This window comes from Onychomys torridus, chromosome 3 (genome assembly GCF_903995425.1).
Source record: "Onychomys torridus chromosome 3, mOncTor1.1, whole genome shotgun sequence".
Taxonomy (NCBI): Eukaryota; Metazoa; Chordata; class Mammalia; order Rodentia; family Cricetidae; genus Onychomys; species Onychomys torridus.
Genome location: NC_050445.1, coordinates 80,018,883 through 80,045,607, shown reverse-complemented (window position 1 = coordinate 80,045,607; position 26,725 = coordinate 80,018,883). Strand labels below are relative to the sequence as shown.

General features: G+C 43.0%; 2 protein-coding genes across 5 annotated transcripts in view; one reads left to right on the top strand and one right to left on the bottom strand.

Annotated features, from left to right (window-relative positions):
* Ccdc146 (coiled-coil domain containing 146) overlaps positions 1 to 18,090 on the top strand; it is a 167,843-nt gene extending 149,753 nt beyond the window's left edge. The window contains exons 10-19 of the mRNA XM_036181251.1: positions 740 to 835; positions 1,690 to 1,860; positions 5,076 to 5,164; positions 5,264 to 5,428; positions 6,464 to 6,688; positions 8,309 to 8,537; positions 12,603 to 12,731; positions 13,201 to 13,338; positions 15,296 to 15,544; positions 17,616 to 18,090. Coding sequence (XP_036037144.1) covers positions 740 to 835; positions 1,690 to 1,860; positions 5,076 to 5,164; positions 5,264 to 5,428; positions 6,464 to 6,688; positions 8,309 to 8,537; positions 12,603 to 12,731; positions 13,201 to 13,338; positions 15,296 to 15,544; positions 17,616 to 17,819 — 1,695 coding nt within the window. The 3' untranslated portion in view covers positions 17,820 to 18,090. The remainder of the gene's footprint in view (positions 1 to 739; positions 836 to 1,689; positions 1,861 to 5,075; positions 5,165 to 5,263; positions 5,429 to 6,463; positions 6,689 to 8,308; positions 8,538 to 12,602; positions 12,732 to 13,200; positions 13,339 to 15,295; positions 15,545 to 17,615) is intronic.
* Positions 18,091 to 20,107: 2,017 nt separating this feature from the next.
* The window catches only part of LOC118579697 (gamma-secretase activating protein), a 99,918-nt gene continuing 93,300 nt past the window's right edge, over positions 20,108 to 26,725 (bottom strand). For all 4 annotated transcript variants that reach the window (XM_036181247.1, XM_036181246.1, XM_036181248.1 and 1 more), the window contains 5 exons: positions 23,630 to 23,749; positions 22,640 to 22,701; positions 21,421 to 21,522; positions 21,157 to 21,256; positions 20,108 to 20,791 (listed from right to left, as the gene is read on the bottom strand). In XM_036181247.1, coding sequence (XP_036037140.1) covers positions 20,700 to 20,791; positions 21,157 to 21,256; positions 21,421 to 21,522; positions 22,640 to 22,701; positions 23,630 to 23,749 — 476 coding nt within the window. In that variant the 3' untranslated portion in view covers positions 20,108 to 20,699. The remainder of the gene's footprint in view (positions 20,792 to 21,156; positions 21,257 to 21,420; positions 21,523 to 22,639; positions 22,702 to 23,629; positions 23,750 to 26,725) is intronic.

Here is a 26,725-nt window from a genome sequence, read left to right as displayed (position 1 = left end):
AGCTTCATTTGCATAAGAAACAAAGCTATGCATCTCCCACCAGCTTGTCTTTGCCTATGTGACCTTATCTAAGTACTGACTCCAGCAGGGAAGTTAGTTTCCTAGAAGTTCAGCAAGTCTAAAAATATTTGGCCACACAAAAATTTCATAGTAGAAGACAGCTGAAATATTAAAGGCTGGATAGTACCAAATATTCATAATAAATGGCTTGCCTTTTGACAGACCCTTGGCTGGTCAAAGTATAGCTTTAATACACAGCTGAATCTCTATAATATACTCTTGTGGCCACAAGATGAATTAATGAGGCAGCAGAGGTTGTGGTGGATGGAGAGTGTGGTGGTCAGAGGGTGTGGTGGTCAGACAGTGTGGTGCCTACCACACCACTGAGGCAAGTCCATATGTCTTTCTCTTTCAAACAATCAGATGCCTCATGGTGTTTGTGAGGAATAAGTAAGATCATGCACCTAAGCCCCACACCCTTCAACATGTTTAAGTGCTGCTCAATATTAAGATTTATTTATAAAGGATAAAATATTTGTAGCTAATAAATTGTGTATTTTTGGTAGATCTTCACATTTTACTTCATGTTGGTTTTATAAAAAATAATCAGAGAAGGAAATTCCTGTAAGATCAGGAATTATAATTTGCCTGCCAGTTTCAAAAAGTATACAATGGGGTTGAATATATGGTATTGAACGCTGTTTTCATTACAGCACCTGTTTTAAATTCTGACTTCTAGATCGAAGCTATCCCTAAAGATGATCTTCTGTTGCCTGAGAGAAGGAGAGACCTCCACAAGGAAGTGGAATTAGCGAAGAGGAATCTGATCCAGCAGGTTAATTTCACACTCATTTACACTTCTCTTGCAGAGTGGAGTATGAAGTTATGTTTTTAAAATGTTCTACAAAAGCCATCAAAGAGGGACAGTGGGTGATGGGAAGGGGGTGGGCAGCTGGGAAGGCAGATACTATCAAATTGTGATAATGTGTGTATGTAAATGCCACAGTGAAACCCATTCTTGTGAATAATATTTTGTACAAATAATAGACATTAATTTTTAAACTAAAAGTATGTTGCTAGAGCACCATCTTGCTTACAATGGGCCTATTTCTTCTTTATGAGGGAGTTTACTGAGGATTGAGTGCAGTGCCCACATGCTAGCCAAGTGTTCTATCTCTGCTAAGCACACACACACACACACACACACACACACACACACACACACACACACACATTCCTCATCTAGCCAAGTGGTCTATTCCTACTGAGTACACACACACATGTACCATCCTCACCTTAAAATTCAATCCCCACTAGTTTTTTTCTGAGAAAAAAAAATTGTGCTTGAAATGATGATCTTTTTTATAGGCTATTAAGATTTCTCAAATAAAAGGGCTATTGCTTGCATTAAAAGTCAACCTGTTTCATCAATGTCTATTTTCAAATTTCAAACTTTTGTCATTCAAACTGCAGTTGAATATTTAACTATTTTAAGACAAGTTTTTAAACCTTTTCTAATCACTTAAAAACCCACTAAGGTAAACGTCAATCATGCTGACCCACTCACTAGTTCGCATCCTTCATGACTTTGCTCTCTCTTGCTAAGCATGAAAGGAAGACAGTGCTATGTGCTAGCCTCACTCTGGTGCTTCTTCAGAAAATGAGTTATAATCCTGTGCTTTTCAAAAGAAAACCCTATCTGAAGCTGAGGCAAGGCTGGTAGAACAGCAGATTGCAGAGGAGAACAAGCTCTTGAAGGAGCAAGAGAGTATGCGAGACCTGGTATTCAACCTGGGGCGAATGACTCAGCTCAAGATTGATGAACGAGAACAAAAGTCTAAGGATTTCCTGAAAGCCCAGGTAACTGCTTTATTACAACCACTCATCAATTACCACAAAGGTTCAAGGGAGCCTCATTTCAATGCATCATTAATTATAAAGCAATTATTCAAAATTTCCTTCAAATTCAGTGACTATAAATTTTTCCTAAAGGATACTGAATCATACACTGAAAACAACAACTCAGGATTCAGCTTTCAATAGTCAGTCTAGAGGTTAAAAAAAAATCAAGTGGCCAGAGGGTCTGAACACATGACAATTTCAACAAGAATGAAGTAAGCATCTCTACGGGCCAGGGCTGCCAGGTGCATAGGCCACAGAGAGAATGTGCAAGTCACAGAGCCAGAGACTCCACTGTGACTTGCCTTGGGACAACTTAAGAGCAGAGTTTGCTAAGTCATCAGATAAGCATGCTACAGACCAGTTCAGGAGACTCTTAGCTACTACTGCCTTATCCCATGATTTCCCCAGACTCCCACAAGGGCCACAAACAACATCATAAAACAGTAGCTAGCATTTTAACATTGGAATCAGTTAGACCACAGAAGGACTGTGTCCAGAAGTTCTTTGTTAAAAGTAAATAAAGGCTGGGGAAATAGTATAAGTTTTGAGTGCCTGCTTGTGTGAGCTTTGATCTCTTGCCAAATGAACAATAAAAGTGTGCATTGTGACATGCAATCAAGAGGTAGTAGACACAGAGGGACAGCAGGTTAAAGTTTAGCCTGAATGACATAATGATACTGTGTTTCCATAACTAATAATAAAAATTTTAAATATGATATGAACTATTAATGAGGTAGAACTTATGCATTTGTTATGTGACCTGGGCATTGGCTGTTTATACGTGTAATTTTTTTCTCATTCTGAGAGGTTATATGAGGGTGGGATTTTTTTCTCATTCCCCAGAAGGAATTCACACTTATGTAGCATTGATGGGCACTAATATGAAATAGATTCTGTAGTGAAGATGGAAGGAGAAAGTTATAACCACACAGACCAACAGCAATTAACCAACTCCTCAGACACCTCTTTCACTGTTTAATTAGACACATTCACACCTGAGAAGTGAGAAGTTCACCATGACTGGCAGAGGCAGAAGAGAAGAGATGTCAAGTGAAGCAGATAGCAGGCAAGGGCAGATGGTGAGGTCACTCAACCCATCTTGAAGTGTCTGATTTCTATTGCAAAAACCCAGTGGAGCCCAAGGGACCATTGGGCTCATAGAAAACACATGGCAAAGAGCATGGCCTCTAAGGAATTGGAAAGAGACTGAGCAGAAGAGCCAAGGATGACCACGGGGTTTCAGGTCATCACCACCAAAGTCGGGGGCTGGGGTGGGGTTAGCCAGAACGGTGTTTTCAGAAGCACCTGCTGTGGTTGGAATTGTCTGCCTCTGTGAGACTTCCTGCTCAGAAATTTACCTTTCTTTTCAGAAATTTTGTATATACTAGAGGTATACTTTGTTATTCCAAGATCTGGTCTGTTTTAAAAAGTAGACTAATTCTGATCGATCCCAATATCTGATCCTTCTGTTATCTATATCTATCCTTATGTTATAAATGCAATGATCTACATAAGCTAAATTTCACTACTAAATGAACTTATTCATAATAAAGCACAAGACAGTTCTTTTTGAGATAATAGAAATCATGAGGGAGAATATTGTTTGTCCCTAGAGTGTTTCAGCATTGTGAATTACCCTTTGAAACATTGGTTGTAGTTAATTGTATTTCCACAAGAAAGTATTCAATCTTATTAATTTGCATAATATCTACATCTCTTTTTAAAAACTAAGGAGCCTGGGGTGGGGACTCATGTTGACATTGTTGTCTCCCACAAGACAGCATAGCTTGTGCTACGTCTCACACCTGCTTTATTCTTTTCATGTACTTGAAGCTTAGCTTGTCGAATCCCATTTCCATGAAAGTTATATGAAATAAAATCATTGTGTATCCAATACTGTCTAGGCATATCAGGCCAAATGATGTTGCTCTGTCTGCCCTGATGGAGGATGACTGAAGCTGTCCCCCCGCCCCCACCCAGTGCTGCTCACAGAGACTATCTCCAAATTCATGGCATCCCAGAGAAAGGACCCACCAGGCATTTTCTATCTAAAGGTCATCACTAATACATTCAGCACTTGGTGTGTGTGTGTGTATATATATGTGTGTGTGTATATATGATTTTATAGGTATAATTGCTTTCTTTTTAATATATTTAGATACAGCTTTACAGCTGGCTTCAACACGGTGCCTGATATAAAGGAAATGCACCCAGGAGCACATAAGGGACACAACTGCACTTTAAACCATTGCTTCGGCTTCACAAAATGCCATCGAGGGTTCAGGTCTTGACATTTGTCAAAACTCCCTCTTCACTGACCTCTGAGCAGTACAGGCTACAGTCCCTCTTCTCTGTTGGTACCCCAGCTCCCCCACCCTGTCCTTGTAGGCTCCCTTACCCTCTCTGCTTCTTCCTAGATCTTAAGCAATTCTGGGAATCACTTCAGCAGGCCAGGCAGCTCTCAGCTTTCTCCTGTTCTCCCTGTCTGTCCAACCCAGCAGGCTAGGAAAGATTAACAGAGGTGAATGGAGCAGGGTTCAGCAGAGGACTTTTTTCTTTTCATTTTTCTTTATTAAGAAATTTTCTACTCACTCTACATACCACCCACACATCACCCCTCCTCCCTCCTCCCACCTTCCAGTCCTCCCTACCAAGCCACCCCACATCCCCACATCCCCCAAATCAAGGTCTTCCATGGGGAGTCAGCAGAGCCCAGCACACTGAGCCTAGGCAGGTCCAAGCCCCTCCCCACTGCACCAAGGCTGCACAAGGCGTCACACCACAGTTACTGGGCTCCAAAAAGCCTTTCCATGCACCAGGAACAGATCCCCATCCCCCTGCCTGGGTGCCCCCAAACATTTCCATCCAAACAACCGTCTTCCATATCCAGAGGACCTAGTCCAGTCCCATGAGGGTTCCATGGCCACCAGTCCACGGTTCATGGGCCTTCACTAGTGTGGCCGGTCATCTCCAGCAGGATACTCTTACGCTGTATTTGTGCTGTTGATTTTGGATTTTCACGACAGGGTCTTAGCACGCACTCTCAGCTGACCCTGAATTTATTGCGATCCTGGTGCCTCAGTTTCCCAAGTGCTGGAACTACAGACTTGAGCCACCACACTGAGCTTTCTGACTGTTTTTCTTTATTTCACACATGATCTTTTACATTTCAGCAAAAACATTCCAATGTCGTTAAGGAAATCAAAGCAAAGGACCTTGAAATCAGACTATACAAGAAGAAAAAATATGAAATTCATCGGAGGTAAAAGAATTTTGTTATGATTAAGGGATTATGTTATTTGATTAAGGGAAAGATATTGTTTATTTTTCAATTTTGAAAAACCACTTCATGTTTTCACAGACTCAAAGAATTTGCCAAGCTGTACGACACAATTAGAAATGAGAGGAATAAGTTTGTTAACCTCCTTCACAAAGCTCATCAGAAAGTGAATGAAATCAAAGAGAGACACAAAATGTCGTTAAATGAACTGGAAATTTTAAGAAACAGTGCTGTCTCTCTAGAAAGGTAAGAGTCCTGGCAGCCAGAGTCCTGCCAAAGCCCTGTCTTCAGTGTCTTTGGGACTCTAGATATCCTGTTGGTCATAGCCGAGGCCGAGGCCTCCAGAGATGGGAGAGCCTGCTCACACACCTAGCTCCTCAGGTGACAGCACAGGCCCTGGGCATGCTTCCTGTTTTCTTAGTGTCACAGTTTTAATGGATGGAAAACTCTAACATAGAACTATGATGATCTGATGATGTTCATTTGCTCAATTAAGAAAAAAACTATGAATCTCATAATCTGCATTTGAAGTTAGAAGCCAAATGACTTCGTAGGCAGCAGCCCAGGTTGTAATGCCTGTGGGGAGCTGTGGCAGCTTCTAAGAGCAACATTTTCTTGATGAAACTTGCAGCTCTGACAGTTACTGTCTGTGGGACCTCGGGCAGGCCACTGTACTTCTCTGAATTCTCCTTATACATAAGCCTCGGCATTATTGTGTAGGACCTTCTGTTGCTAAGTGAGTCCATCTATGTAATAATTCCAGGAATAATGTTCACCACAGGCCTAGATCTACTCTTTCACCTTGTTAGTCCCTGGTCGCCTGAGACTACCTAACTGGGTTTTCCTCTTGGCCATTATTGCCTAGTTGACTTTGATAAAGATTTGAAAAGCATGTTTGAAGAGAAATTTCCTGCTCAGATTCTTACTCGAAAGGAAATTAAAATACCACATACAGGCTGTGATTTCATGCGGCGTGTCCCCTGCTCCTAGTCTGAGTGCTCAGGTCTGGTAGACACTGTCAATAGGACACCTCAGAACAGTCTCCCAAGCTGATAGCAGCAAAGGCCCCTTTCACAAAAGGGTGACACGGTGGTAGACATAATGACAGTATCCTCACCTGGCTGGAGAGGGATCCCACGACAGAGCAGTTCACATCAAGTCCCAAATGCACTGTGTAGTGATGTCATTTCAGAAGACACACTTTTTAGAATTGTTTTTCAGACACCTTCAGTATTTTTGAAGAAAATAATGATCTTCTGCACTGTGCCATTATTTTAAAAGAAAGCTACAAAACGCCATGCTGAAACATTCCAACAATGTGACCATCAGGGAGAGCATGCAGAATGATGTGTGCAAAATCAACACTAAACTTCAGGAAATGAAGGAGAAGAAGGAGGCACAGCTGAACAGCATGGACAGGCTGGCCAGCATGATCACCATGATTGAAGAGGAGATGGTGCAGCTGCGCAAAAAGTATGAGAAGGCCGTGCAGCGTCGAAATGAAAGGTATGGATCACCAATGGTTTGGGGTGAGCGCCCAGGGAGCCTACTGAGGTGGAGCCATTTTCTTTACTCTTGGGAGGGAGCTGTGTATTCTGCACGAAAACAAGACAGGTTGTCTGTGGAAGGGAAGTAAAAAGGAGGGTTTGGGGCATTTGAAGATCAGAGTCTCTGAGACCTAGGACAACAGTTCTCAACCTTCCTGATACTGTGACCCTTAGTGCAGTTCTGCATGCTGCGCTGGTCCCAACCATAAAATCATTTTGTTGCTGCTTCATAACTGTAATTTTGCTACTGTTATGAATCATAATGTAAACATCTGCTATTTTATATTCAGGATATCTGAATTGTGACCCCCAGAGGGTCATGGCATGGTTGAGAACCACTGCTCTACCATAACAATGAATTCTTTCTGCATCAGCTGAGTCAGTCTTAGTGACAACTATCCATTTGGGCAGCATTTAGCCTCTTCATAAGTAACTAAGGCTTAGGAGAGCGGCCTATTTTTTTCCAGCCTACAAGCATGTCATTAACAGTGTTACTTTCTCAACAGTCCCATCCCACCACAGTTACTTGTGTTATGAGAAATTGATAGGTGGGAAGACCGAGTCCAGAAATAATTCAGATTTCATGAGATCTATGTGTTATTTATTGTAAAGCAGTGGGGTGCTAGCCCCTGAGGAGACAGAGTGGCAAAGCCTTGCTGCTGGCTTTTGTCATCAAGGGAATTTGATAAGAAGCAGTTTTGACAGAAAAACCAATCAGGCAGAATGGAGTGCTAAGGACAGCTAGGTTCAACCACAGGCACACTATTGGAGGGAAGGGAAGATTTAGGAAAATTAAAGGTAGTAATGGATATACAGGCAGTGTGGGAAGATTGTTAGGGTCCCTGACAAACAGAACTTTTTCAAAGGGCTAATAAATGTTATCTGGGTTAAAACAAACACACACACACACACACACACACACACACACACACACACACACACACAAATCCTATTTGGCTCCTGGCATAAACCACAGCTTATGGATAAATAGAGTGTTCCCAGGCCCTGTTCAGGCAGCTGGGAGGAAAAAATTCTCACTTTGTTTCTGTCCAGTGGCTTGCTCTCAAGGAGGGGTATTCCCATTGCACCTGTCAGCATGGCCACAAAGGGCAGGTTACTTACTGGGAACCAACACCAGGAACACTCACTTTTCAAACAGCCTCTGGGCCTGGCAGCTCACTCCAGAATCATGTTCCTGGGACCATTGCCTGGGGCTTCTAGCTAAGCCTTGCTTGGCAAGTCTGGCCCCCTAAAAACGACGTGCAGAAAATCGAGCTTGAGTTTTGCTTTGTTCACATGTTCGGAGTGACCTCCCCTACCTTGGGAAACCTTCAGAGCTCACCAAGCCACTGCAGCCATCCTGCTGCACAATAGGCTGTGAGTGGAGATGCCAACACTCTTATCCCCGGGAAAATCCAGTGTGCAGAGCTTAACTAGCAGTCCACTGGGATATGAAACTATGTTCTGAAATTCTGTTGTGTTGATGTATGTTGTGAGCCCAAACCCAGAGGGAACCACAGTAACTAGGAAACAGAGGCCTCAGCACTCACTTAAACCCCTGCTCTGAATTTGACCATAGTGGTGTTCAGCTGATAGAGCGTGAGGAAGAAGTATGCATTTTTTATGAAAAAATAAATATCCAAGAGAAGATGAAGCTTCATGGGGATGTTGAAATCCACATCTTGGATGAAAAAATCCGATTCCTGAGACTGAAGATTGCTGAGAAGCAAAGACAGATTTGTGTGACACAGAAATTACTTCCCACCAAGAGGGCCCTTGATGCTGACCTGGCCGTGCTCCAGATCCAGGTGGGTGAGGGTCAGGGGCATGGCCCCCAGGCTGTTGGCTTGCCTTTTCCCTCTTGTTAGTTTGTAGATGATATGGGTTCTTGCATGGAAGCCAAGCTATACCACTCCTGGTAACTACAAGTTCGATGATGTTTGAACAAGCTTTGAATGCTTCTCTAGGATGGGGTTTTGGGAGTCTGAGCTATACAGCTTTTTTTTCTCATGAAGCATTGTCTATGTTTCTTGGAATCCGGGCCATCCCAGGATTTAGCCCTAGTTCATCATTTCTATAGCTTTGTCCAGAGAAATCTAGGCTCTTGATACCTGCAGCCTACTTTGGGCATTGATGTTGCTGAGACCACCAGGGTATAACGTTTAGTCTTTCTGGCTTGTGGAGGCAGGCTCTTGTACCTTTGTTGTCTGATACTCCTGTATATCTCAGGCTAGTTTCAGACTCATTGCAACCTCCCTGCCTCAGCCTGCTGAATACAGAGATGACAGGAAATGCCACTGCCATGAGCCTGATGCTCTGTGGAGGAATGACACCCTAGAACTACCACTTGTCAGTCTTCAGTCACACACAGCAGGTTCTTCACTAACCTCTGTGGTTCCCAACAACAAAGACGAACATGTGGACAGAAGCCTACTTTCTTCACATGGAATGATAATTTTATGAAATATAAAAAGTTGGATCAACATATTTTTGACCTACACTTTTCTTCTCTGTCTCAAGGTTGCAGGAACAAATTCTACCCTGTATTTTAAAGTACCACCCTTGCTTTTGGATTTTTTCTGGTTATTAAATTAAGGTATGTTCAGTGCATTAAAGTAGAAAAGGAATAAGATGTTAAAGATCTTTCCCCAAGAATAATTAATAAAATAGTCAGAAATCTGAGAGCAAGCCTCCTCTTTCAGCATACATTTAACTTCAGTTTTTCACTTAACTTCATACAAAGGATTTGTGGAACTGTATATAGGGTCTGCTTCCATACTTGAATGCATTGGGATAGTTAAACCTTATACAGATGACAGATAGCATCTTTCAGCTTGTGCAATTTCATCAGGGCCATTTATAGCAATGCTAGCCATAATTTTTAGCCATAATTGCTCCCATTTAGATCAATTGACTAGATCGCTCCCACCAAGGCTCAGGAACAATCTCCCCATTATTCCCTGGCTCTGACTCCAGCTTCCAAAAATGGTCAGCCTGTACATAGTACCTGCTCCATTTCTGTGCTCTGTCGAGTTAGACTATAGATTCTCCTCAGTCTACACAACATCATGTGTGCAAAGCCCCTGACAGATTTTACTGAATAATTTTGAGAGCAGTGTGTGAGGCTACATTCCAGAAATGCAAAGAACTCCATGTTAGACCTCAGAAAACCATACTCCTCTGGGGCCATCCCATCATTGTGCAGGGCTCTCCAGGTGCTCTGTGTCTCATGGCTCATCTTCCCAGCTTTCCCATTCCACTTGCTTCGGAGTCTCACTGTCCTGCAGTGTAACTCAGTGACTGTACTTAGCATGCTCTGTTCTACAGAATAATTTGGCCTTCTCTAGCTCTTTCCCAATATACAGCTTCAGGTTTGTCTTTGCCCATGAGGAACTCCAGGATGTCTAAAAGGGACTTTAATAATAAGCTGTCAAACAGACCAGATTCTCCATTATATAAGCATATTTTTCAGGTTAGCTGCAAATCAGGACTAACATCTAATGGATAAAACTAATCATTCTTCTTACCGTTTATCGTACATACTTGGTTGATATGTCTACTAAAGTACTTCCTCTTTTTCATTTCTTATATATCTATTGAAGAAACTTGATCCAACATATACATTGTAGGCATTAGTATATGCTCTATTTATGCATCAGTGGAGAAATTAGAAACTCAGTGGACTTATATAAAAGAGACGGGAACATTTTATATGAGAAATGATACTATGGTTAAATTTTATTTTAATTTCTTATGTTTTAAATTGAGTGTGATGGTGCATACTTGTAATCCCACCTGAGAGGGTGAAGCAGGAGAATTCCTAGGACTTTGTGGTCAGCTGAGGCTACACAATAAGACCCTGTATCAGAAAGAAAAAAAAGGAAGCCAGTTTCCTCAGAGCCATGCAGATGAAACCTGGATGATGTGCGGGATTGACGCTAACGTAGTCCCGCAGTGCGTGGAGGAAGTGGCAGAGGGGATGAAACAAGAAAGCTGTGCTGGGAATTGCTGGAGCTGAGAGACAGGCGTGTGAAAGGTCACCACATCATCCTCTCTTTCCTGAGTTTTACATACTTCAGAAGCTTTAATTGTAAGAAATTGCTCATTCCTGGAAATAATCCCCAACCACTGTGAACTAAGAATTCAATTTTAACAAGAGGGAACAATTACGTATTGATGCCGTGTAATGGCATGCCTTGATCATCTTGGCTGCATGTAGACCTGTGGACCACATGCAGGCTTGGGAGCTGGCATGTCCAGAGCCACCTGGCACCGGAAGACGGTGTGAAAGGCCGAGCTCAGGCTGGCCACACTTGCACTCTGTCTCCAGGCCAGGTTCTGGCCACATCCTGGCCTCAGCTTTCGCTGCTCATTTGTCTTGTTTTCCCATTTTACATCGTTTTCAGATCACTTTTTTCTTTTTGTTATTTTGAAACAGCTTTTAACTGTCCAACAGACGGATCCCAAGGGTTATCATGAATCATGTTCTCCTGGACCTTGTAGGATCAGCCCCATTTTAGGAGTCCTGGAAATCTCATGAGCTATTGTAAGACACAAGAACATGGTTTTTATAAGGAAAGTGAAAATATTCCCTTAAATTCCCAGTGGGAAATGTAAGTGGAGGCATTAGTTGGCTTTTGTTTTAGATCTGTTTTGTTTAATAGGTCTAAGCATGTTAGCTGCATGTATGTAAGTGTACACAACATGCACACCTGGTGCCCAAGAGATCAGAGGAAGGCATCAGATCCCCTGGAACTAGAGTTACAGATGGTTGTGAGCTGCCACATGAGTGCTGGGAACCAAACCCAGGTTCTCTACAGGTGCACCCAGTGCTCTTACCTGCTGAGGCATCTGTCCAGCCCTCTAGAGGCACTGGTTTTGATAAGAAAGTATCATATTTATTTTTTAGTTTCCTAATTTAAAAAACTAAGGAAACATTAAGAGGTGTCACTAATAATTTCTGTCACTATTTTTAAATGTCACCTGTTACAATTCTCATTATAGAGAAGAATACTATCGGTTAAAATCCTGTAGTTCTACCCGTGTCTCTCCTGGGGTGGTCTATAGCACCAAAGCAGTGCTTCTCAACCTCCTAACACTGCGACCCTTAATACAGCTCCTCATTTGTGCTGACCCCCACCATAAAATATTTTCATTGCTACATCAGAACTGGAATTTTGCTACTGAGTAGTGTCTCAGTTCCTAAGCGTGTTTTCCAGTGGCTGTGACCCAGAGGTTGAGAACCACGGTACTAATGTCTATTGTTTCACCTCATGGGATCAAGCCTCATCTTTGCCATCTGCCAACTGAGAAACCAAAAGTTTCTGAGAAGCAGCCACATAATGGTGAGGAAGCTGGAGGCAAGGCCTTTGGATTATCACTGTGCTCACATCTCCCCTTTGAAAACTAAGTGTGACTATTGTTCTTATTATCTCTATTCACCTCCATGTCTCAGTGATTTGACATCTAGAATCTGTCCAAAGGCATTTTACCAAACATACACAGGGCTGAGACTGCTGCTTGCAGAGTACATGTTGGGTTGTCCCTACAGTTGACTTCCTTCTTTGGGATGCCACTGAGGCCACTGGCAACAAAAGAATCCAACTTGAAGCAGCACGGTTACTTCCGGCCCTTGACCACACAGCACCTCATGAAGGGCACACACAATTGGAAGCAACAAGAGGACTTGTAGGAATTCAGCCTTCTCTCTAGTGAGGCAGACAGACAGACAGACACTGACTTCCTGTGCAAGGTCTATTCCACACACCATCTGTATAGTTCTACAAATGAGCTAAAGATCCTGCCTACATCATTTGAAGGTTTACTAAGCTAGAGAGTTAATTTGCAGCTAATGTATGTTTCTTGTTCAATAGTTTTCACAGTGTGCAGATAGAATAAAAGACCTAGAGAAACGGTTTATAAATCCTGACAGTGAGGGCAGGATCCGATTCATTCCGGGGAAAGACCCAACTGAAAAAGAAATGATGAAGAAATTAGACATGGTAAGTGCTCTTCTTTAAATGCGCATGTGTTTGCTCACAGATACTGCAGCGCTGTCTCCCCCTTCATCGTTCTAGCCACAGCTGCTCCCTAGTTTTAATGTAGTTCTAAATCCTAACTTTGATTCAGATTTTTACCCAAAGAAGTAAAGACTCAATAGTTTGATCATTCAAAGGCACCCTTCTCTCCTAGCCCAATTTTGACTTCTTGAATGAATAAGTTAATTTTCCATGTGGGAACATCTGGAAAGAATAGCATTGTGGGTACCATAAAGAGCCAGAGGGCCATAGTCCACCCAGGGCAGAAGAGCTGCCAGAGTGTCTCTTGATATGGCCCAGCTCCAGGGACTTCTCAGAGGTATTCTCACAAGAGCAGTGTGTCTCTATTGCGGGGTGGAGGACAGACTGAGAATGGAGGCTGTGAATTCATAGTCATTTTTTTAACTCCTACTGAAATTGTTTCCAACTGTAGCTGGAACTTCAGCTGGCCAAGAAGGAGGAGAAGTTACTGGAGAAGGATTTCATCTATGAGCAGGTGTCCCAGCTCACAAACAGGCTCAGAGGCAAAACACAGACTTGCAAGGAGGACACGCTGCTATTAGCTAAGAAGGTCTGTCCGCCTGAAAGAGTCCTCATCCCCACCCACCCTCTCTCCTGCCCCCAACTTCTGCCATCTCCTCTCATTTTTCTCTCTTAATTTGTTGAGAAACACTAGAGAGATGAAGTTTTATTAGTCTAGAAATATAGCAAAATGTAAATATTAGTCTAAAACGAGCTTCGGTCTAGTCCCTGAGTAAATTCACTTCACCAGAAGGAAGCCTAAGTTTCTGAAGGACAGTACTTAAGTTCTATTTAGCAGAACTTCTCAATTAGATCAGTTGTTATCTTTGTAGTTTGTGCACCAACCCTTTCTATTTCTTTCTGAGCAGAAAACCTCCCTTTTCCAGTGCTCTGAGCAGGAATTGCTCCAATGCAGAATTCAGGCAGAACCCCCAGTTGGAACGGGACGACTGAAGAACAGCAGCCACACAGTTCCAGGCTGACTGGAGACCTGAAGCTGCTTGGGCAACAGCTAGCAGGAGGCAGGCTGGTGACTACAGGGATAGGTTGTCCCATGCACGTAGAGGGTAGTGCACTGGCCTGGCTTCCGAGGGACCCTCGAGCACTCTCCAGAAGAGGGCTTTAACACTCAGCAGGACTTGCTATGTGCTGCCCTGCCATTCCTGAGGCAGACACGGAGAGAGAAGGGGCACACTATCTTAGTGGCAGGAGAAAGGGGAACAGGTGGAGGTGACTGGGTCTACGTCCACACCACCCTGAGTGCACCTGTCCTGTCTGATAAGGGTGAAGGGTGGCTACACCCCAGACCAGGTTCCAGACAGTAGGGACACTCCCCTCCTCTTTTAGTTTCTCAGTGTCTGGCACATAGTAGACGCTAGAAAAATGATCCTGAGTAAACAAGTAGACATTCAGTCCTGTTCTAGAGACAGTTTTGCCAAGTTATATTGGAAACTACTGTGAAAATTCACCTCAAAAAAAGGGTGAAAGCACCATTTTCATGTGGCCTTTGCATTTTTGCACCAGTGAGCCCAGTGGCAGTAGTGTATACAATCTGGCCTCATAAACAAAGAAGTAAGATTTATCTAAGCCAGTGAGCTCTGTCTGAGCGAACACTCTCTCCTATGCCTTCCTTTCCTTTGCACAAGGAATGCCCCTCTCTTGAGAAGGAGTCACTTTTTCATTGAGAGACAATTTTTCAAAGCTGATAGCAGAGGCTCTGGAAATTACTTGTAATACTAGAGAAACAGAGTAGCCAGAAGAACCCCCAAACAGCTGCAAAGGCTCAAACTGATAAGCCTGTATTATCGTTTGAGCCAGAGCTTACAAGTAGGCCAGAACTCAGGCATCAAGAACACCCCTCTCTCCTCCTTATAAACAGACACTAAGCCAGCCCCTCAGTACTCTCCAACCTGGAAGCTAGGAAGAGATAAACCTTTCTTTCCACTTCTTTCCTTGCTTTTTCTTTTTCATAGCAGACATGTTGGGTTCTGTCCTGGTTGGTTCTGTCAGTGTGACGTCACCTGTAGTCACTTGGGAAGAAGGAGCGTCCACTGCCCAGATCAGATGGGCCTTGGCCATATCAACGAAAGAATGTCTTGACTGAGGTTGATGTTAGGGGCCTAGCTCTCTGTGGGCAGTGCCATCCTTAGACAGTTAGGTGTGGGCTGTGTAAGAAAGCTAGCTGAGCATGACCCAATAAATGAGTCAGAGAATAAGCCAACAGGCAGTATCACTCTATGGCTTCTGCTTGAATACTTGCCCCGACTCCCCCAATAACAGAAGCATGTGCCAAAGCCCTTCCCTCCACAGTCTCTTTTGGTCCTTGTTTTACCATAGCAACAGGAAGTGAGTTGAGCAGGTTTGAGTCCTGCATTTTCTATGAATTCCAGTCGATCCCTATTCCTCCAGGAAAGACTGCTTGTACTAGGTAGCCAATAAGTCGGCTATTTTCTCCACATCCTCATGGAATATCTATACCTACTAAACCTTTGGCTCTTCAATTCTAGATGAATGGCTACCAAAAAAGGATCAAAGATGCCACTGAGAAAATGATGGCTCTTGTTGCTGAATTATCCATGAAACAAGCTCTGACCATTGAGCTCCAAAAGGAGGTGAGAGAGAAAGAAGAATTCATCTTCTCCTGCAGTTCCAGGATTGAAAAGGGCCTGCCACTCAACAGAGAAATCGAGAAGGACTGGCTAAAGGTGCTTCGAGATGAAGAAATGTATGCCTTTGCCACCGCTGAGAAGTCTCGGGTAAGTGTTGCCCCATGCTGCACAGTGAGTACGCCAGGAGAGGCTGCCTTCATAGTCTGTCCTCTCGTGATATGGTGCTTGGTCATAAAGATGTTTTGAACTTTCTATGATTTTCATGAGATATTTAGGGCCCACATCTAAATCCCAGATTCGTTTCACTTAAACTTCATACACATGGGCTGATTTTTATACAATATTTTAGTATATTTGTATTTTGACTGCAATCATAGTATGACATCAGGTATGGAATTATCTACTTGTGACATCATATCAATCCTCAAAAAGTTTGAAACATTTTGGATCTCAGGGTTTTATATTAGGCAAGCTCAACCCATATATGAAATTTTCCCATTCTAACACACATAGTCTGAATGATTAGTAGAAAAGAGTTTGGTGTGTGGATAAGACTTTGTACTAGTAGTCCAGAGCACTGCTTTCTCTCTGAAGAACCCCAACAAGCATCAAGTCCCATCCTAGTCATACCCTGGACTGTCATGAACTGAACACTGTGGCCTCCTTCAGCATGGCTATAACCATTCTAACACTGGCTTTACCTATAACACGTTTTTGTCTGTCCTCACACTTGCTCACACCAGACCAGACCATGTCCATCACACCACACCTATATCCATATATTGTGGCCTCCACAGCCATATTATGGTTTACTACAGCCTTCTACGAACTACACCTGGTCTGTATCATAGACCTCCATGCTACCTCTTTCTCCTCCACAGCAACCAAGGTCTTGGTCAGTTGTGGAAGCCACCAGCAAGTTCAGTTTCCTCTTCATGCATCTAATTCCATGATCTCTCAATAGTTTAAAGGTTAGAATGAGGCATCTCTTCCATAGACGACCACATCATGGAGATACAGTTTGCTTTAGACTGTCACATGAGTGGTTCTGCAAAGATGATGTTTCACTTTCTAATCTAAGACTTTAAAATGTACATACACATAGTAGGAATACCTGAGCATGGGGTCTGACTTGTAACTTCTGTACTCTCTGGGACCATCCTTCCTAGGGCACTCAGGGCTCCCCTGCCATGTCCCTCTGCCTTTCTCTACCGCACAGTTCACTTTAGTGCTGTAGAGAGCTGTTTTCCACAAACACTGGCAGAACTTTGAGGACCCTGAGGTCAAACCATGCTGCTTGCCCATTCCTTCTGGTGTCAGTTCTCATCATTTCTGTATTAATATTTGCTCCCCAGTGACAGAGGAAAAGTATTACTCCTTTTGTCAAAAATGTGGGCATAATAAAGAGCTCAATGACAGACAGTACATTAGAGGACAGTGCATGTGGAACCCACCAAGCAGTTTCTGACCCACACTAAGCCCCAGAATCAGCATGATGCTTGAGCTATGCCCACACCCATTCAGATGACAGGCAACAGAGGTTGGGCTGGTTTCACACTCCTGTACTCATTTCCTCTGGTGGGTGTTGTGGAATATTACTTGAAGATGTCTTACATTCTTTTACACTGTGGAACATTTGTTTAATGATGCAAAGATGTGTTGCATTTGTGTAACTCTGTGAAGCTGTGTTTCTTTGCCTGTCTAAAACACCTGATTGGTCTAATAAAGAGCAGAACGTCCAATAGCAAGGCAGGAGAGAGAAACAGGCAGGACTGGCAGGCAGAGGAAACAAATAAGAGAAGAAGAAAGAGGAGGAGTGAGAAAAGGAGAAAGGAGAGGAGTATGCCAGGGACCAGCCACACAGCCACACAGCCACACAGCCACACAGCCACACAGCCAGCCATAGAGTAGGAAGGAAAACAAGATATTTAGAATAAAGAGAGGTAAAAAGCCCAGAGGCAAAAGGTAGATGGGATAATTTAAGTTAAGAAAAGCTGGCTAGAAATAAGCCAAGCTAAGGCTGGGCATTCATAAGTAATAATAAGCCTCCATGTATTTATTTAGGAGCTGGGTGGCGGGCCCCCAAGGAGTAAAAATAAAAACCGACTGACTACAAGTGAGTATCAGCCAGCAGAGCCTAAAACTCCTCTTTTAGGACCCAAGGAGAAGTAAGTTCAGTGCTCTCAGAAAACTGAAATGAAAACATCTCCCTTTGCAGGAGTACATGGAAACAGATTATCGGCAGCTGCCCAATGGTGTTTACACAACAGCAGAGCAGCGTCCAAATGCCTACATGCCTGAAGCAGAAACCACGCTTCCTCTGCCCAAACCATATGGTGCGCTGGCTCCATTTAAGCCCTCTGAAACTGGAGCCAACAGGAGGCACATAAGGAAACCTGCTGTAAAGCCCATTGAAATCTAAACATGTGAACCAATCCAGGCTTCTCAAGAGAAGGCTTCAGCCAGGCTTCATACCTACAGTCAAGAATGAGCATCATAGTACTAATTCTGCCATCAGTTAGGTACAGTCAGCAACAGAGTGGGCCATGATTTCCACTTACGTCACCAACTACTTCCTGCTATCTGACGTTAAATGGCGCAGACTACAGTTATGTCAAAGTGTATTTTCATTGCTCACGTGTTCCTTTTTCGCTGTTTATATTGACTATGCTTCAGGAATGTACAGTACACAAGATGCTGAAAAAGTACAAAATAAATGACTTCTCAGAGAAGTTCAGAAACTAGAGTGAAAATAGGTCCTCATTTATGTGTCCACATGTGACTTCTGGAGCGGGACTAGCCCACGTGACATGGCACAGCCCTCTTTGCAGCAGCACTTAAGTCCATATAAAGGGCAACGGTGAAGCTTGCCATTCAAGGAACGCTACTGCACTTCAATTTTGTAGGGGTTCTTTTGCTGTAAAAATATTTAGGCCCTAATTTATTTCTGAAAAATATATTTTTTCACGTCTGCAGACAAATTCATGATCATTTTATGTTCTGATATTTGATTTTTCAAAATCTCTGCCAAAATTCTGTACTAACAGCTTCCATAAAAATAGTTCTACTTATTTGCTCATTTACATTTCACCCGTGTAGTTTTCTGATCCCAGCAGTTTTATTAGACCTGGTGATTCACTAGTATGTGAGACCTGTACTTTTACATTCACTAATATGCTTAAGCTATTTCTTTTGTGCTAGTTGCAGTTATGAATTTAGTTCGTGTCCAGTTCTGGGAGACTGAGAAATACCATACTTGCATTTTGCTAAATCCAACAACCTGTTCCAAGCCATATTCTGCCATATTGGATGGGAATTTAAATTTACTCTCATTTTGTGAGTCATAAATTTGGCCTCATTGTCTTGCAAGAGCAAACAGCTTGTGAGAGCTTTCAGTTATACAAACCATTTAGCTAGTAAAAGAAATACTACACACTTAAACAGTTCCTGTGTCATAGGAATTAGTAACCTCTTTAGAGATTCAGAAACACACACAGAGGAAGTTTAAATGCCTAAGAGTGGAAAAGGATGGATTCTTAAACACTGCAATGTGTGTTGCTGGCTGAGAAAAGGCAGATGCCACCATGTACTAAAATGTCTTGGATACAGTCAAGTGTGTGTGTGTGTATGCATGTGTGTGCTTATCTAGCCCTAGAGCATGATGTTATTATTTATTTGTGAGGTAGAGAGGGATTATAAGTAAAGGAAATAACCTGATCCAACCTTAGAAATAAAAAGGCCAAACTCATGTTCTAAGGCCTAATGAATTGGCTTGGCTGTAGAAGAATGTTCATGTTTTACAGGGTCAAAACTTCAGAGGTAAACGCCAGGGAGTTTGTATGTTACCATTCAATGAATAGCAAGTTATTGAATAATTAATTATAAGCTCAATGTCAAGTCAAACTGATGTTTACCTTAAATATGTGTCCAATAAATTCAACTAGGAAACCACAGGAACTATGCAGGTGTGAACAGAAATAATGAAAGCAACGAATGGAAGAAAATCCATTTACTCTAAAGACCTAGGGAAATGAACTCAGAATAGCAAAAAGTAGATGAACTACTGAAAGCACAATTAAATGTTCTGTAAGAATTTTACATGCAAAGAGGATTTTTTATTTAATTTGAACTAAATAAAATCTGCTGTCTCCTGTACAGAGGACTTTGTAACACAGGTAATGTAAATATACAGCATTTCCACATTGCTGATATGATGCCAAGATTCTGAGCCTGGCTGACCATGTGAAGCCAAAAGGGAACTTATATAGGTTAGGACAGCTTTGAGAGCACAACAAAGCTTGCAGAAAATAAGGTGAATTAGCATATGTGTCGCAACATTTAGAGTCATTCAAATTTCAACATAAGAAAGGGAAGATCGGAAGGAGAAAAGCAGAACTGAACGGGGAAGCTGAGCTGTGGGTCAGGGTGACGCTGTGGGAGACAGAGGAGAAAGGACAGGACACCTAGTCAGTGTCACGGGCTCCTGCAGGAACATACTGATGGGCTCAAAATGCCCTGTGCAAGTAAAAAGGCTGCTCAAGAATTAGGGAAGAGCCAGATCAAAGCTTTCAGCATTTGAGGTCACGTTTTTGTTTGGTTGTTTGGTTGGTTGGTTGGTTGGTTGGTTTTGGGTTTTTGAGACAAGGTTTTTTATGTGTAGCTTTTGGATCCTGTCCTGGAACTCGCTTTGTAGGCCAGGCTGGCCTCTGCCTCCTGAGTGCTGGGATTAAATTCATGTGCCACCACCACCACCCAGCTTGAGGTGATGTTTAATGAAAAAGATATTACTAACTCAAACTTCCATAAATATAAAAATTAAATACAGATCCATCTGAACCACCACAAAGGCAGAGGCTGCTTTCAGTCCTCTGTGTACAAATCATGATTGGTCACAATTACTCCATACTGCAGATGGCAGATCTTGTTTAGTCCAAATCCAGGTTCTTCTCAAATCCTCTTTACAGCATTTACGTTTCCTGCTCATTTTATGTTTTTCCAGTGATCTGTCTAGCTCTTCCTGTCCTAAGCATTGTCCCCTATGGTTCTTATTTGATTCTGGAGTGCCACAGAACTAGTTCCTGTCACAGTACATAGAAACTGTTTGTCATTTCTCTTGACTGTTCACTGGCTGCTCACACTGGAAAGGCATGTAGCAGCTGGCTCTGTTTGAACATGTGAAGCCCAAATACTCTGAAGCATATTCCAGCTTGTTATTGATTTTAAAGACTGCTGAAGAATTCCCAGGAAAAGGAGGTGGAAACAGTATTAAAGTGCTGAAAGCAGTCCATGTGCACATGGGCTTTCATAAGCCCAAAAGCACCGTGGTGTGTTTCAGAGCAGCTTCCTCTATGAATTCCGCATCCACATTGTCATGGCCTTCAAAATCACACAGAGCTGGGGGAGGGAGAGAGAGCTTGTGTTACTATCGACCCATGTTATTTACAACTTTGTTCCCACTGGGAACATAGTTTTATATGTTAGTGAAATGTGTTATTCTGAGGATATGTTGTTAGTTTCATTAAACAGTGGCACTAAAGAGCGTTCCATCATCCAGAACAGATCCTAAACATCCTGAGCCCCTTTCAGTCTTCAAAGGTAAATACTCCTTGGGTAATTTAGGAGGTACAGTATTCTCTGTAATGAAAATCCATGTTAGTAAGGATGTAACTTTAAGGGGGCATTTAGGGAAAGAAACAATATAGGCTGTCACTAGAGAATGACTGACATGTGTCAAGGGAAAGTCCTAGGAGCAGAGCTACCTTGATGGGAAGACTCCAGGCTGGCCAGAGTTTCAATGAAGTAGTTCAGAGGCAGAAATTCTACTGGGAATGATGACTTGCCAATCATAGAGTGTCGAGGCTGAAAGAGAAAACACTCCCTATATATTAATTGGTTCTCCAAGACACATCCAACTTTAAATAAAATGATTTAAAAAAAAAACCAGAACTGTGTTTATCGGAGTATGTAGAAACAGCAGGTGGGATCTGCAGCACACTCACTGTCTGGGTTTCACATAGGCTCACCTCTTTCTGGTAGTTCTTCAGCAGCTGTGCCACATGCTTCCGTGAAATGATGTTGGAACTCATGGGATGGTCCCAGAGCCGGCAGACCTTCTGGCCAATAAGCTGCAGAACAGTTGGAAATCACAGAGGAGAGTGTAGGTCACAGTGCGCTGAACAGACCACATACCTACTTTTAACTTCCAACTGATATTCCCAAAGGGCTAGCTACTCTAAAATGCAGAACTTTGTGATTCGTGACTGTTGGAGAGAGGCCAAACGAGACATGCCTCTGAAGTTTTCATAAATACTCCTTCAACTTTCCTCAACCTGAGGAGCATGACTTTTACATCAACGCTGCCAAATTCCTTTTTTTCTGGAATGATGTTGAATCTGAGATCTTTCAAAGTTGGAGATGAGCATAGCAGCCCTGATGGGAAACTAAAGGTGCTGTGGACTTATGTCGGTCTCTCTTCCGTTATCTGCCCTAGAAACTTGAAACACCCTAATTAATATGGGTCAAAAAAAAGTCAAATTTGGAGACCAAATGAAATATTACTACTGTTCCTCAGGGAGACAGAGCCATGGAAAGGGGTACTTTGTTCTCAGGAGGCCTGTGGCAGCCACAAGGCAAGACTGTCAGGTCCAGAGAGCCAAGGGGCAGAGAATGGCCGGTGCCAACGGGCCCTGTGCTCTTGGTGTACAAACAGCACACTGGCCAGGTTCTTTGGGTCAGGAAGTTTGAAAGTCAGAGGGCTGAAAGACCTTGCTGTGGAATTTCATGATGTTCCTGACTCTGAGAGCTAAGAACCCCCACAAAAGAGCAAGGGGTGCCTTCCCGACATTTTCCTCTCGTCTTTCATCCTTTTGACCTTGAAATGTCTGCCTGTGCCCAGAATGTAACAGGAGGGGTGCAGTTCTGGAGCCTGCTTGACCTCACCTGGATTTAAATGTCTTATCAGTTTAATGTCAAAAGCACATGCCCCCCCCCACTCAGACTCTGATGTAAATCTCAGTGTGGCTACTTAAGAGGAGAAACGGGTAAATTGTCTACATACACTGTGCCAACACAGCACAACGCCCCAGAAGCACACGCTGCGTAAATAGATGGATGGGATTTCATAGAAAGGGCTGAAAAATGAAACAATTTAATGACTTCAGCCTACAAGGAAACTATCTTCTTACAAAAGACAAATCGAAGGAGGGTGGATGAGGCTGGAGAGAAAATTAATTTCAGGATTACCGGAGGAAGCCGCACAATGATGCTGAATTTTAGCTTTTCATTTTTCTCTGAATTGTCCAGATCTACAAGAAAGTTAGAGATTAACAAGTAAGATAGAGATATCCATTTTAATACCTCAGAAAGTTTTAAATCCTGAGTGTTTCCTCCTGAGACCCTGCATTCACAGCTAGTGGTGTTTTGAAAGCTTTAGTTGTGACTCAGACGTGAGGGGCTTTTATTTTGTACCAGGCTGCCAGCCACTGAGGATTTCAGCCACTAACTTGAAACATAAGGCACTCTGAAGAATGCAGGCGCTTTGACAATATTAACAGCGCATGCATGAATGACTTACATGAGAGAGATTGCAAAATAGACTGTAATGGCCAGGTTCTCACAAGCACTGTATCTCTCATTAGTTTTTCTCACATTTCAAGTCTAATTTTGAGAATCACAAAATTAATTAGCCGAAAGTAAGACGTTCGTAATACTTTCTTGAAAAACAATTTTATAGTCTCCCAGCCTCTTTTAACTCTCAGATACAGAACACAAGCCTAATGGCAGTGTATGGACTCAAGTTCTTTGGGGCCTCTGGAAGAGCTGAAGCACTTCCAGCTGGCCTGAGGGGATGGTTCCAGGAAGTGGGCTGTACTAAGAAATTGTAGGGCCCAGTAAAAGGAGAAAATAAAGTGATACATGTTCAAATAATAAGAACTTAAGGCAGTGATGGTGTATGGCTTTAACCCCAGCACTTGGGAGACAGAGGCAGGCAGATCTCTGTGAGTTCGAGGCCAGCCTGGTCTACAGAGTGAGTTCCAGGACAGCCAAGGCCACACAGGGAAACCTTGTTTCAGAAAAAAGAACATCAATATATACTGCAGAACATCAAGCTGTGGATGGGATGTTTCTGAGTGTAGCTGGACCTGCCTATGTCACATACACAAAAGGCAATCCTGAGGTTTCCTGCCTGAAATCCACCCCCCCCCCCCCCCCCGGGAACTCAGCGGTGCTTACCTTTCATAAGTCTTCTGACTGCTGTGTCGGTGAGCAACAGCACCCCATTATCAATGTAGTGCAGCAGATTGTACAAAGGGAGACAATGCACGCCAAGAATCATGTGCAGAGAGTGAAAACCTGGGGGGAATGGAGCAAATGCAGACATGAGCAGCCATCAGTTCCAGGCTCCAGAGGAAATGAATCAATCATGTGAATGAGACTCTGAGCTCTGTGCTTATGGTCTGGATCAGCTGACCGCTTAAGACAAAGTCCAAGTCCCCTTCCTGTGTGACCACATCTGAGTATCGTAGTGGTTATAGATAACGTCCTGGTCAGTATTATTTTACCATCTTTCATAAAAGATGTTGAAACTCTATAGACCCAAGCTAAAAGGTTGTTGGGATGAGGACCATTTTGCTGAAGGGTGAACAAAACCCTAGGGCCAGATGGCAACATTTGTATGCCCACTCTCTGGTCATCTCATAGAGAAAGACTTCTGGCGTCTACTTGGACTAAATTATAGAAAAGAAGAAATGTGGATGGCATAACCAGATCAGACCTGTAGGAACTCAGTAGAAATGAAGGCTTGCTCTCTCTCTCTCAAACCCAAGCCTTATGAGTAGGGCTACAACCCCAGAGCTCTGGTCACCCTACTAGTGACAATGAGCAAAAGCAAGATACATGGAAGAAGGTTCCAGACCAGTGAGAATAAGAAAGGCCCTCTTTGGAATGTCAGCATCTTGGGGATCTTTGAAGAGATCTACATTTAGCGTGTTGAAAATGCCAGAGGCAGCAGGGCAGACCTAGGCTAGGATCCTGCTATTATTTAAGTTACCAGCTCTAAGTAACTGGCCTTTCTGAATTTCCTCCCCTCATCCCTAAAATGGAACCACTGGCTTTTCTTCTGGGCTATTAAAAGGAATAGAGCGGGTGTGTAGAGCCGAGCACATGGTACAACATGGTTAGCATTGGACACACACTAAGTGAGCATTGGCTCACCTGCTCCACACCCAACACTATCAGATGCAATCAATAGATGGAGAAACTGAGATTCACAGGAGCTGGGAAACTTCCCTGTATCCTATAAATAGTAAGAAACAGGTTGAAATAGCCTGAAATGGACTGTGGGATTGTGGTTCTTAGCCAGAGGATCATGCTACCTCAGTAACTAATAGCTGAGTTAACAGAACAATATGAACAGACCTAAGGGGTGAGAGTATGGGAACATTCAGAAACATGAGCTGATCATTTGAGTTGAAATCTGATGATAGAAAGCAATGATTAATGGGTAGGTTTGGACAAAGTGAATTGATTCAGCACCCTCTCATATACTAAGCAGGGATGAGTAGTAGTGACATCACCACTCTTGTTCACTTTGCAGTATGGTAGAAGTGGCAACTAATCCATCATAAGAATAAGGACATATTTACATGTTACCAGTTCCATGCCATATGCACATACAACATGGACCCAATGCTGAATGCTGTCAAGGAATTTATCAATCCAGGAAACCTGGAGGAAGCACTGAACGTTTTTGAGTATGATAAAAGAAGAATTTTACTTTTGGAATGTTACTATTAGACCCATGAGAACACTGTGGCCTGGACATGTTTGAGAGGGACTGGGACACTAGGGGAAATAAAGAGAAAGCCAAGTGTCCTAGTTAGGGTTTCTAATGCTGCGATGAAACACCATAAACAAAGCAACTTGGGGAGGAAAGAGTTTATTTCCCTTCCACATCACAGTTCATCATCAAAGGTTACAGGGACAGGAACTCAAACAGGGCAGGAACCTGGAGGCAGGAGCTGATGCAGAGACCATGGAGGAATACTCCTTACTGATTTGTTCCTCATTTCTTGTTCAGCCTGCTTTCTTATAAAACCCAGGACTACCAGTGTAGGGATGGTACCACCCACCATGGGTTGGACCTTCCTCATCAATCACTAATTAAGAAAATGCCCTATAGACTTGCCTACACCCCAATCTTATGGAGGCATTTTTCAGCTGAGGGTCCCTCCTCTCAGATGACTCTAGCTTGTGTCAAGTTGACATAAAACTGGCCAGCACAGGAAGAGTTCCATGGCAATATGTATATGGTTATCAACAGAGAACCACTGCCTGCTCCCAGGGCTATATATGGAAGAAGAAATGATGCTCAGTGAGCAGGGTTTGCATTCTGAGAAATCATGACATTTTCTCTCTGAGCATATGAGTCATGAGCAGCAGGACAGTCCTAATTCCTGGCAACATCAAGGGTCAGATGATGTGCAGATGTTGTCCTCAAGTAGATGTGAATGGGCTAAAATAGACTGAGTTCACTAGGTCCCCAATTCAAAACAAATTATAGTATTACTAACCAACACTAATGTTTTCATGTGGACTTGGAAATTCTTTCCCAAACTAATAAAATAAAAAATTATTCCTGAAAAAGCATTTATACTAGATCATGAAATCCTATTCCGGGATTCAAAATTCCTCCTCCAATCCTGTGTACATGCTGAACATCACAGTGCCCTTCATCTGCTCCATTGTTACGGTCCCCGGTGCACTGGCCTACCCATGGCCTCATCTCTGTATGTCATCTCTCAGCAGAGCACATAGACTGTAACCAGCCATCAGTTCCATTCCACTAATCCTCATCCTCCAGGGCTGCTGTAGCCAGGGAGAGAAATGTCAGAACAACAAACAGAACCCAAAAAAAACCTCTATTTGCCACTTCCCTCCTTTCTTATTTAAGTGTTTGACTCTTGAAACTCAACAATTCTCACTAGTCCTATAAACCTGAAAAGCAAGCACCCTTATATACCTGCACATATTAATCCCTTGTACACACACACACACTGCCACTTCACCCTCTCTTACCTTATCATATGAAAAAGTAGCATTTAATAGAAAAGGAGAGGCCATGTATGGCATGGTGAATCATACCTGTAATCCTAGCACTTGGAGTAGTGGTAAGAGGATCAGGAGTTCACTGCCAGTGTTGAAGCCATCCTGAACTACCTGAGCCTGCAGTGGAGCGGGGGGTGGTGGGGGGGGGGGTGGTGGTGGTGAAGGCAATGAGGTTGAGGGCCTCAGGGTAAAGGAAAGCAAAATGCTGTGAAATAATCCTTC